We start from the raw sequence: 11,535 nt of genomic DNA, 5'->3' as shown, positions 1-11,535 counted from the left end.
GTATCTCAAACTTTAATGCAGCACATCTCAAGTCAGTAGAAATTTATTGCGAAGCCCCAGATTTAAATACCAGGGTATGATATGACAATGAACAATATACAACAGGTATTAACAGTTTTCAGCCACACATCCATCTACATTGGTGATGACCATTCACTCAGTATTCTCCTTGCTTGTTTAACTGCAGCTCTTGGTGGAGTTTTCATGGTTGGTTTAGATGTTGTTAACCCGTCACTGCAGATCAAATTTTTCAACATTTTCCAACCAGGTAACACGTCGTCATCAGTATAGGTTGCACTTGTTCTTTCCTGAAAACAATTACAGGTATTTTTTTAAACCCATTAAATAGTTAAGACAGCCAAGTTAAATAATTATCTTACATCAGAAAGTTTGCAAACCAATTACAGCTAATTCAAGTTTAAATACCATTAAATAGTTAGACAGCTAAGTTGAGTTAAACATCTTACATCAGAAAGTTCATCTGCTGACATTGGTTTGATAGTAACCACCCAAGGTGACCATACATGGTGTTGCTTGAGTGGATGAAAGTAACTCTTTTCAATCGCCTGACAGATAAATTTTAGCAGTTTAGTGTTTTGACTAGTATAGCCACAGTTTTGAAACAATTTTATCTTTAGCAGATACCTTACCACCTTTTTTCAAATAGAATGGGCATACATGGTGTATTTATACACCTCATGCTCACACAACTCACCGTCAAGGTATGGTGTCTTCATATACACCAAACATATATGGTGTATTCAAATACAATATTGACAGACAATTCAGAACAGGTAAACTTATACTTACAGTGAAATCTTCATCTTTCTTTTGTTTCTTAGCAACAGGAGCGTCTGTTTCATTAGGCAAGTATCCAACAGAGTAAAAATTCCACAGGCCAACCAACCTACTGCTCTCATTGCAAAAGATTCCTGGGTTTGAAGAATCTCCATCAGACCTGATTAGCAATTTTTTCAGACAAGGCACGTGACAAACTCAATTGAGACTTACTTTGTATCCCATCCAGATAAAGCAAGAATAATAGAAGACACCACCATCAAGTTTTCAATGTCATCATTATCATTAAAATCAGCTGCCGCACAAAGCTGAACCAATATCTTTTCTGACAGTTCCTAATGTTAAACACATAGCATTAAAATGTGCTCCTACCAAAATACAGCTTAAACCATAGCACAGCTTAACTACTCCTGAACTTTTTAAACAGTTGATTTTTTCTGTAATGTTTTAATATTTGCATCTCTTATTTTGACAAAACTTCTCATCTTTACCATTTCTTCCTTTACATCGTCTGTTATTAAAGGGAGATCATTTTTTAAATGCAGCAATTTCTTTGCCCGTGCTTGGAATTCCTCCAACATACAAGTTTGTTGCTGTGTGTTTGAATATCGTGGATGAAATGGTATTATGAAGGAATCATTGCAATAACTGCTCGACCACGAACATACTTTCATGTGCCCACTCACTATTTTCGAACGAGTTTTCAAACATTGCTCTTCATCTGTAAAAATATTATCAGTAATTTTGTTTGGGACACTCAACACTGACAAAGATTTCACAATATGTGGTATAAATGCGGGTATGTACACTACAGAATTTTGAACCTATGAGATTCCAATCCTTTTGTTTTTGAATCTAATTACGGGATTCGGTATTCTGTTTAATGACGTCATCATACATCATCTCTTAAACTAAACGAACAATTTTTTTATTTTAAAAAAACAGATACTTGTGTTTGTGGGGCTTTCGAGAGAAAACCCTTCGCAGCGTCCTTTAAAGATTGCTATACGTTTCAGCTCGGCCGTTTTGGCTTCATACATTTTTTCTTATAAAGACAACAAGATTCAAAATAAAGTTATCTAGGATATCCTAGAATACCTAATTATTCTGTAATGTACATCCCTATATGAATGCAGCACAAGGAAAACATTTGTGACTTACAGTTAGTTGCATTGGGCCATGGAAGTTGAACACACTGTACAGCACCACAGGATGAACAACACACCATATCTTCACCACTACAGCGCCAACCATACTGTGCGTACAACATTGGGTTCAGTAGGAGAGGTTTTCCACACCAGTTCTGCAACTTCAAAGTAAATTCAGTTACTTTTGGCACCCAATAGTCTAAAAGTTCTAATAAAATTACTTGCAAGGTTTTATAATATCAATTCTACATAGTTTTAAGAACATATTCTATGGATAAAAGTTCAGTTATTCTTAATCTGTATTTATTGCTGTTTAATGACTCAATAGCTACAATACAAAATCCACAAATAACGAAGCCTTACTGTAAAAGATTTTACTCGTTTTTGAAATGCTTCTTTAGATCTCAGCTTCTCACTTCTGGATACCACTTTAGGGGAATCCCCGAGATTTTTATTTTTCCTAGCTAAGATCTGTGGATTATCCACAGAAGACGATTTTTCGACGGGAATCTCATTTTTTTCTGAATCTGCTTTTTTAATTGAGTTAACAGCAGATGTGAGAAGAAAACTTAGGGTGTTTTTAACTTGGTCAACAACAGTTTTACACGGGCGTATGGCTGGTGGAATGTTTTCTGAGGAGTTTTCAGATGTAAGCTCCATTGTTAATCCTTAACAATCTGCTTCAAACCGTCCAAAGATAATTTAAGTTCTTCTCCAAGGTTAAGTATAAGACCTGTGTTTGCTGAGCTGCTTGCAATGAAGCTTAGTGTCAGTGGTTGTCTGCAGAAACAAGTAAATAGGATTAAATGAAACATGTTTTTACTCGCATAACTATGAATAAATGTCATTTGTTTATCTTTTTGTAAATATGCATAAATGTTTCGTGAATATGCATAAATGTAACTATATTTTTAATTTTGACTGACGAAATACACAGCCCATAACGGACAATTGATTGGAACAATTGCCCTTATGTCTTGCGACTCTTGCCCAAGGATAGATAAGTCCACAATGGTAGCAGCGTTGTATAACATTTGTAGGACACTTATACTACAAGAAAGAGTGTACCTGTTAAAATGGACAACTGTATAATTACTGTAGGAGCAAATAAAGTAATTATTTTTCCCAAAGCCTAACTTTCCAGATAGATCAGATGTAAGAGGAAAGGTGCTCAAATATCCAGATCTCAAGGCAAATTCAGGAGCTTTCTCGTTGTTCACCTGAAGGTATTATAAGATTATTATATTGGCAATAGTTTCACCTTTTTTTTCTAGATTTTTATACACGAAACTATCTTTGTAAAACTAATTTTGTTTATTATTTAAATAAACAAAGGAGTCAGTCAATTCAATATCATATATTAGATGATACACCAAAATTAAATTTTTCAAAACAAACCTTTAGAACAGGAACTCCGTCTCTGTCAGACACAACAATTGCACATAAACCACTGATGCTGCTCAACTGACGATATAAATATTTCTTTAAATCTTCAGACATTTTCAACTTGACAGAACAAAAAACAATTTATCATGGTAAATTCACTAAATTAATGTTGAGAACTAAGAGCAAAAATGTTCACAAATAAAACATTCTTAAAACACAGGTATTGAGAATGGAGCAGCTTATTTCCTAAGCCTAAGCAGTTTTATCATTATTAATATTTACACAAAATAAATACATATATAGATATATATATAGTAGGGTGGGGAATGATGAGAAACCTTTTTCGTTTCATTTCCTCGTCCCATTTGGTAAGACATAAAGAACATTTAACGAAATATAAAACCATATCCCTACGACTCCTATGGATCATTGTTAATTGTTTAAAACACGATCAGGATATTTGGATATTATGTGCTGAAGGTGTCCTGTCCTCCCCCACCTACTGTATCATACAATGCAAAGACACAATACATATTCGAAATAGATTATAAGGCTACTCTAATAGAAGTTGCTCTTGCACGATTTGCATGTGCCCACACCCCCACATATAACAACACAGGCATTGCACAAACTAAAGCAGTGAGACCCCAAATTTCCCCCTCATCAGGCAATGCAACAGTACAGTGATAAGTATTGCCCCAATTTTTCCTGGTATAGTTCATAGAATCAATGAGGTCACTGCACAAGTTACCTTGGCTTTCAACAGATTGGTACAAATCGTTTGCGTCACAGTACAAGTTCTTACACATGTTACATACTGTTTCATTTTTCAAGTGAACAACCGGCAGCGTGTTTTTTGAATAATTACCAAAACATAGAAGCACTGCTTTTATTTTACGCAGTAAAGTTTTCGTAGTGTTCGTTGGTACGTATCGGAAACTGCCATTCACAGTTGGAATTTTTTCAAAACATACATCGCAGTTCGATTTCTTCCAAATGCTTGTTACGAACTCGTAAGTCATTAACACGACTTGAATATTGTCTGATCTTAATATCTCACTTTTGCAACCGACAGTTTCGTTCGATTTATCTTCATCATTTGTAATGATATTGTAGCTGTTTTGTACTGAAATGTACTCGGTGACACACTTTTCACAGTATTGCAACGGGCGGGCGTTTGTAAGCGTGCAGTTCATGAACAATACGGTTGCTGTGCTGAAGTTATCCAGCTCAATAAGGCAACTATCCGAAATACCGCCCTCGCCAGATTCCCATGCGGAAGGCCACTGTTCGCGCGTTATATCGGCTGTATTACCATCTTTCCCAAGATATGACGTGAGTATTACTGGAACATCTTGGGCATAATTTTGAAAAAATGCACCAAATATCACGTAGAGTGTTACGACCCAATACAGCTGGATTTCAGCCATAATACTGCCGATTTTTTGCAAGAAATGCGCTAGTTTAACTGTGAAAGTATCATACTTCCCATTTCCTTGAAAAACGTGATCAAAATGTAACAATAATTAACGAAAACTATGTTTTTGCATTAACAGTAGGAACTACTCAAGCGTTGCAAAAATCACATGATATGTGAGAACACAGACACCGTATAAATTGTTTGAGCTTGCTGGCTGATGTAGCGGCTAGCGGCTGGTGTATGTCATTTGATTATATTAAAACCCCATGTTTGGCGTTTGCGAGATGGAAATCGAAGTTGAAATTATGGTGGATTGTGGGTATTTAACAGCGTGGGAATTAATCAGCTGTTCGTATTTATGATGAGCGATGACGTAACAATACAGTTTCCCACCGGAAATACCGTTACCACAGCAGCGAATGGGGAAAACATTCTAACGAAATATATTTACAGTGGACACATATGTTCTAAAAAAGCAAATGGAGGCGTCCAATGAACAAACCAACGGAATGCTTACGGTTCCAGGAACAGTTGTGGCGAAGCGTAAATCGTTGTTGCCTTACTGTGAATCTGCACGATTTGTTTCAAGGTAATTTTATTTAGGTAACGATACAGCATAAACGCATTAAAAACGTGCGCCAATTAAAACGGTCACGTTAAAGGTGCATCATACGCAGATTTAAAAGTGCAAAATAAATAATTAGCTGGACAAACACATAAGGAAGCTATGAGCACAATCAACAAGGTTTACCCTCAAGTTACATTGCATAACTTTTATTCATTTCTTTCGGGTAAGGTTGTGATGATCAATTTGTGCGTAAGATAACATTTGATTTAATGAGTAAACATAAAACGTCTTTTCAGATCGAATATTTTGGCAAGGGCATCGAATGCACATTTAGCAAGCAACCAAAAAAAGGTGAGAATGCGCAAATTCTGCCAAGTAATTATTTAGACGTGCCGCGTGCGAGTCACTTTGTGCTCGGCCTTCTCTTCTAGCGTGTGCCTCACTGCGCCTTTTCCCTGTGGTGATTATAGCACATAAAGACCAAGCGAGGAGAACAATTTTCGAGCGAAGCAAACGTTTCAGTTGGTGCGACCTATAAGCGATGAAAATAGTGTAGCAGATTTTCTGTTTGACCTTTTAAAACATTTAAAATGAGTATACGACAGTCAAGCCCTAAGTTAGGTTTTAGATGCATATTTGGTTTTACCAGAAAGAAGCTAAACCGAAAGACTCGTCAGGTAAACTTGGAGATGACATGAATCATCATAATTTGAAGGAATTAGAAGAAATTTTTCTCGAAGCAGGTGAAAATATACATTGCAGTACAATTTTTTTTATTGTATAGTAGGATGGGGGAAGATGGGACACCTTTTCATACTATTTTATTGTCCCGCATGGTAGTAAACAAAAAACATTCAAAGAAATGTAAAACCTTATCCTCACGACTCTAATAGGCCGTTTTTATTTGTTTAGATTAGAACATGGTCAGGATGTTTGGATATTATGTGCTAAAGGTGTCCTATCTTCCCCCACACCACTATAATATATTTTGGTTTTCTGTAAATAGTATATATATGGCTTTACACAATAAAATAACTTTGACCTGTCATTTGAAAATTAATTGTATTGGGTAGTCTTTTACTACAAAGCTTAGCAGCAATATGTATTTTTGGTAAATTTAGTTTTAGAAAGTTAATTTGTAATGTTTTACCGAAAATAAAGTTCTTTCTTTATTTCTCACCATTTTGAACAATACGTTTAGGTGCATCTATAATTTGTGTAACGTTGCACGATTACATTTTAGCACGTTTATTGATGAAATTACCGTTAACGTGGAAAAGTTAAGTTTGTTTTTCCGTGTATATTTGATGCACAACTCTATAAATCTATTCCTAATACAGCGGCCGATTGCGACGCCGGGTTGGACATGCAGCAGTTTCGCATTGCTATGAAGCGAACTATGGGCGAACACATCGATGACAATGAACTTGATATGATATTTATGAAGGTGAGTTAAATGAATGAATGAATAAATGAATGAACTTGCTTTATCCTCGTGTAGCCGAAAAACGACAGTCGTTATAAAACGAGTTCATACCTCTCGTGGTAGACGAATTCAGCGAATTTTATCTGGTTCTGAGTCTAGATAACCTTGATTTTGTTGGTTGTCTAGCTTGCGGCAAGTTGTAAACCGCAGTGTAGACTGATTGAAAATAAAGTCTTTATTTCTGACACGATCTCTTTTGATCCCTATTCCAAGCATATTTCCAGGTTGATACGAATTGCGATGGAACAGTGGATTGGGACGAATACCTTTCCTACATGCTGCTGGAGTATCAGGAGAAAGAAAATATGTTTTCCATGGCCAAAGATTCTCCTTTCCCCAATCCTATGGTGGAGAAGTCATGTTCACATATAGAATCGATATGCAAAATTAGTATGCTTTTGGTGAGCATAAAAAAAGAACTTTTTTGTGACATTGTGTTATATTAAAATATTATTAAAATAACATTTTTTCTACAAAAAAAGGCTTATGCGCGACAAACAGCTGCAGATGTTCTGCCTACTGTCGATGAAACAGGTAGTCGTTATATCACCTTGTCTAAAGAAGGGATTTTAAACATCTGGGCCTCCGATTGGCAATTACAGGTGATGATTTAATTAGGCCGTATGTAAATATTCGAATAAATGATACTTATCTATCCTTGCGTGGCGGTGCAACGACGGTCGCTGTAACGCGATGTCTTAATTCATACCTAGTGCCCTATTGTTTTTTCTGTTTTTTTTGTGTATTACTGAAAAGTTAGGTCAGACAATATGTTTAAAAAGGCCTATAATTTCTAGAAATCGTGTACGCTAGAGAGCAGTAGAGGTGTACATAAGCCGCTGTGGGTAACAGACATGGTGTGCATGTCAAACTGTAACTGTATTGTGGTTTCGTCAACCGATTACGAAGTTTCCTTCTACTCCATGACCGGTAATATGATGCAACGGAAATTTCAAATTCAAGGTTTGTTAAAAGTCTACTTGTAACTTTGTAAAACATTTCACTATATAATATAAACGTATGCATTCTTGCAATTATTGGTACTTTATATAGTGAAAGATAAAGCACTTTTTCATTCTATTTTATCGACCCATTTGGTAGTAAACAAAGAACCTATAGAATTACAAGATCGTATCCTGGCGATTTTTCATAGATCGTTGGTAATTGTTTAAAATACGTTTAGAATATTTAGATACCATGTATGTCACATCTTACCCCACATATATCCCATCTTACCCCACAGTATGTTAGTGCATACAGTTTTTTTAAAACTCTGTATATTCTGTAATTATGTTTTCCACCAAATGGAACAATAAACGAGAATGAAAACCTGGGCCACCTAACACTAATATAAATACATAAACATTCCCTATACCCCACCCTCCAGGTTTAAAGAGTTGCGCCCTTACAATGGACTTCAATTATTCCGTGACCAATCCCAAGCAAAGCATTCTTCTATGGGGCGACACCAATGGAGGAATATACATAATGCGGATTTACGACAACCCCAATATCTGTTTATTTTCATCCGCAAAATGCCCAGGAAACAAATGCACTCCTAGGATTCTCCTGAAGGGGGTTGTCCCCAACGTGATAGCTTCTTATTTCCCGAATGTTCACACCGGTTGGGTACAACAGTTGAAATATTACATCAGCAGGAAAGTAAGTTTTATGGTAAACGGTGAAAGGGTCATGCTGGAGAATATGTATAGGGTGGGGTAAGATAAGACACCTTAGCACATAATATCCAAATACCCAGATCTTGTATTAAATTCTTTGGTCGCTTACAAAATGGGACGAGAGAAAAGAGTCAAAAGTTGTCCCAACTTCCCCACCCTAGTATATAGGTTGGGTAAGATGGACCGTGTTTTCATTTGCTTGATCATCCCATTTGCTACTAAACAAAGAATGTTTACAGAATTACATCACCGTATCCCCATGACTCTTCAAATAGCGTTGTTAAATACAGTTAAACATGGTTTAAAGATCTAGGATATAATATGTTAACAGTATTCATCTTACCCCACACTCTATTTTAAGTTAAACAGCATTGGAAATTGATTACCGGCCAATGAACTAATATAATTTATGTCACTCCACGCCTCAGCAGGGTCAAGAATGTTTCGTTTCCGGATCAATGGAGGAAGAGAAGGCGCTCAACTTCGCTGACGTCACACAGAAAGTATCCGGCTCTGGGAAAGAGCAAAGTGTCGTCATAAATAGGTTGATTTTTCAACTTAAATTCTTTGTACCACACCTCAAACATTTTTAAATATTCGGACCATGATTCAAGCAGTCGTTTTTCAGAAAATCTTCTTTTCGAATTCGGAAAGGGGTAGTTTGTCTGGATTATGATCCCGACTGGAACCTCATTGTGACGGGAAGCCGTGATTGTGACGTCAGAATATGGAATCCATACGTCGTGAGCAAATCTTCTGCTGTGTTAAAAGGTCACACTTTCGCAGTCATACAGGTTCATGTAAGAGGCGGCGAACATCAGATTATAAGGTCGGTTTACTTAGAAAATAAAAACGATTTATATCTTCATTGTATTTCTACAACTCACCCATTTAATTTTCTCTTATAGTGTAAGCAAGGACAAAAACATTCGAATCTGGGACCTTCGAGATTATTCGTGCAAGCAGAATATACACAGCAGAAATGTGAACTTGGGTCGCCTGGATGTTAGCGCGACTTTTGTCAATGATCGAACAAAGGAACTCATTCTAGCGACCAATCAAATCGGTTTATTTCAAGTACGCGGCGCCTCAACGCCAAGTCATAAACGCGGTTGGGTGAGAAGCCACCACAAGCCGATCACGTGTGTTTTATACAACAAACTCTTTAAACAGGTTTGTCTTGGTTTATGAACCGTTGCTGCCCTACGTATCGTAATTCTATGCATTATTGCAACTGGTGTCCCTATGTTTCAACGTTATACACATGTCGTCTTCACCAGGGTGAAGTTTATATATTCAACATAAACCTAACTGTGTTGATGTTAGTTACACAGTTTGATCGTTTCGTTCGTCCCCTTTTGCCGCAACTTTATTTGGTTGACGTTTCGTTCCATTTTGCAAAATCGACCATTTTGTATCCTTAAACCAGACACTGTCTCTAAAAAATAAAAAGAAAAAAATCGATCAGCGTATGTGTCTTTGTACAAAGACAGTTAACCGACATATTTCTCCAATCCAGTGGTCAATAATAGATTATACTAATTGCTAGCCATGCAGCCTATACAAAAACGCTGTCTTTTTTTGCCACTAAAGAATAAAATAAGTTACATTCGTTCATTCATACCTTCATGTATTAACGACAAACTGATTTTAACAGATAGTAACAGGCAGTGATGATTCAATGGTGGCCACATGGGATCTCAACACTGGTACAAAGACGATGCAGTTTTGTACCGAACGAGATGTCGAAATTACAAGCATGGCATTCGACCCAACCTATCGAAGACTAGCTACCGGTAACTTTGTTTATTAACAACAGTTAAAAGAAACTGGATATAATTATTTTGGGAGCATTTACATATTCAGTATTCCCGTATTATTCGGTTTTATCTGTTCTGTTGTAACAATATTTTGGCACTATCTATTTTTTAAAACATATTTCTAAATAGAATAACGTTTTTGTTTGCAATTAAGAGCATTTGTTTATCCAGTTTTCCCGTATTATTCAGTTTTATCTATTTCGTTTTAATATAGTTTTAATATTTTAATATTTAATATTATTTTAGCACCAACTAACGTTTAAAAACATGTTTGAAACAGGTATACCATTTTTTGTTCAAAATACAGTGAAATTAAAAAGGAATATTTTGTGTAATGTACTTATTTTTAACCTGATTTAAAATTCTCCTCAATACGAAGTCACACATCCGTTTGAACTTGAACGAACTTTGTTATGCAGGGTCAAGAAACGGCTCCATAGCGCTTTGGAATTTCAACAACGGTGCTTGTCTCCGCCGGTTGCCGAAGACAGACGAACTTGAAATTGCTGACGTCGTATTCTGTAAACGACGAATAGTTTCTGCGGGCTGGAACAAACACGTGACCACTTTCGCCGATTCTTACGAAGACGAAACTTCGCGAAGATTTAAACGTTGTCACAGCGACGATATATTGAGTTTGGGTAAGAATTAAACCATTAAAATATTTAAACCATTAAAATGGTAAGATGGGGCTTGTTTCGTACTCTTTTTTTGTCCGGTTTGGTAATAAGCAAACATTATTTACGTAACTACATATCCACAGCCTTAAAACTTGTTGTTAATACAAAAAAAGGTTTGGTAATTAATAAAAGCACGGTCAGAAAATATAGGACATCTTATATACAGTACTATTATTAATTGTGGTTATGCGACGCATTCTCACAGTTTAGATGGTTTAATTATAGATTGCATTCCCGAGTGACAAAGATTATGTCTGGCATAGGCATACATTTACAACTTCAGATATACCGCTTAGTAGTAAACAAAGAAAAGTCAAGGAATTAATTATAAAACCGTATCCTCATGACTCACGAAGACCGTTGTTAATTGTTTAAAACACGATCAGGATATCTGGATATTCTGTGCTGAAGGTGTCCCATCTTCCCCCAATCCTACTATATGTAATATATTTTCAGCTTATCACTATCGAGACTCGACCATGGCCACAGCTTCCTACGATGGCGATATCTTTGTATGGTCGATGGACACAGAAGACGTGGTCATAGCGTT

General features: G+C 36.3%; 4 protein-coding genes across 5 annotated transcripts in view; 1 reads left to right on the top strand and 3 right to left on the bottom strand.

Annotated features, from left to right (window-relative positions):
• Positions 1 to 27: 27 nt before the first annotated feature.
• LOC100187036 (NIPA-like protein) lies at positions 28 to 3,640 on the bottom strand. The gene is made up of 9 exons (XM_002128796.5): positions 3,345 to 3,640; positions 3,015 to 3,166; positions 2,310 to 2,726; positions 1,960 to 2,107; positions 1,290 to 1,519; positions 1,012 to 1,133; positions 811 to 958; positions 468 to 566; positions 28 to 308 (listed from the first exon to the last, which is right to left on the bottom strand). The coding sequence occupies exons 3-9, from the start codon at positions 2,604 to 2,606 to the stop codon at positions 135 to 137; spliced, it is 1,218 nt and encodes a 405-aa protein (XP_002128832.1). The 5' UTR covers positions 2,607 to 2,726; positions 3,015 to 3,166; positions 3,345 to 3,640; the 3' UTR covers positions 28 to 134.
• On the bottom strand, positions 2,609 to 3,446 carry LOC113475835 (ragulator complex protein LAMTOR3-like). Its single transcript, XM_026840891.1, has 3 exons — positions 3,345 to 3,446; positions 3,015 to 3,166; positions 2,609 to 2,726 (listed from the first exon to the last, which is right to left on the bottom strand). The coding sequence occupies exons 1-3, from the start codon at positions 3,444 to 3,446 to the stop codon at positions 2,609 to 2,611; spliced, it is 372 nt and encodes a 123-aa protein (XP_026696692.1).
• LOC100184642 (osteopetrosis-associated transmembrane protein 1) lies at positions 3,509 to 5,035 on the bottom strand. Its single transcript, XM_002128920.5, has one exon. It carries the CDS (start codon positions 4,760 to 4,762, stop codon positions 3,878 to 3,880), a length of 885 nt encoding a protein of 294 aa, XP_002128956.1. The 5' UTR covers positions 4,763 to 5,035; the 3' UTR covers positions 3,509 to 3,877.
• Positions 5,036 to 5,202: 167 nt separating this feature from the next.
• LOC100186215 (WD repeat-containing protein on Y chromosome) overlaps positions 5,203 to 11,535 on the top strand; it is a 19,193-nt gene continuing 12,860 nt past the window's right edge. The window contains exons 1-13 of one of the 2 annotated variants that reach the window (XM_026840867.1): positions 5,203 to 5,341; positions 5,617 to 5,671; positions 5,970 to 6,063; positions 6,661 to 6,767; positions 7,031 to 7,207; positions 7,289 to 7,408; positions 7,604 to 7,769; positions 8,194 to 8,468; positions 8,914 to 9,029; positions 9,114 to 9,314; positions 9,394 to 9,658; positions 10,143 to 10,281; positions 10,725 to 10,841. In XM_026840867.1, coding sequence (XP_026696668.1) covers positions 5,232 to 5,341; positions 5,617 to 5,671; positions 5,970 to 6,063; positions 6,661 to 6,767; positions 7,031 to 7,207; positions 7,289 to 7,408; positions 7,604 to 7,769; positions 8,194 to 8,468; positions 8,914 to 9,029; positions 9,114 to 9,314; positions 9,394 to 9,658; positions 10,143 to 10,281; positions 10,725 to 10,841 — 1,942 coding nt within the window. In that variant the 5' untranslated portion in view covers positions 5,203 to 5,231. Of the gene's footprint in view, positions 5,342 to 5,616; positions 5,672 to 5,778; positions 5,846 to 5,969; positions 6,064 to 6,660; positions 6,768 to 7,030; positions 7,208 to 7,288; positions 7,409 to 7,603; positions 7,770 to 8,193; positions 8,469 to 8,913; positions 9,030 to 9,113; positions 9,315 to 9,393; positions 9,659 to 10,142; positions 10,282 to 10,724; positions 10,842 to 11,535 lie in introns of those variants that run through there. The other variant, XM_026840868.1, reaches the window with a different exon arrangement.

This window comes from Ciona intestinalis, chromosome 2 (assembly GCF_000224145.3).
Source record: "Ciona intestinalis chromosome 2, KH, whole genome shotgun sequence".
Classification (NCBI taxonomy): Eukaryota; Metazoa; Chordata; class Ascidiacea; order Phlebobranchia; family Cionidae; genus Ciona; species Ciona intestinalis.
This window is presented reverse-complemented; position numbering and strand designations above follow the sequence as displayed.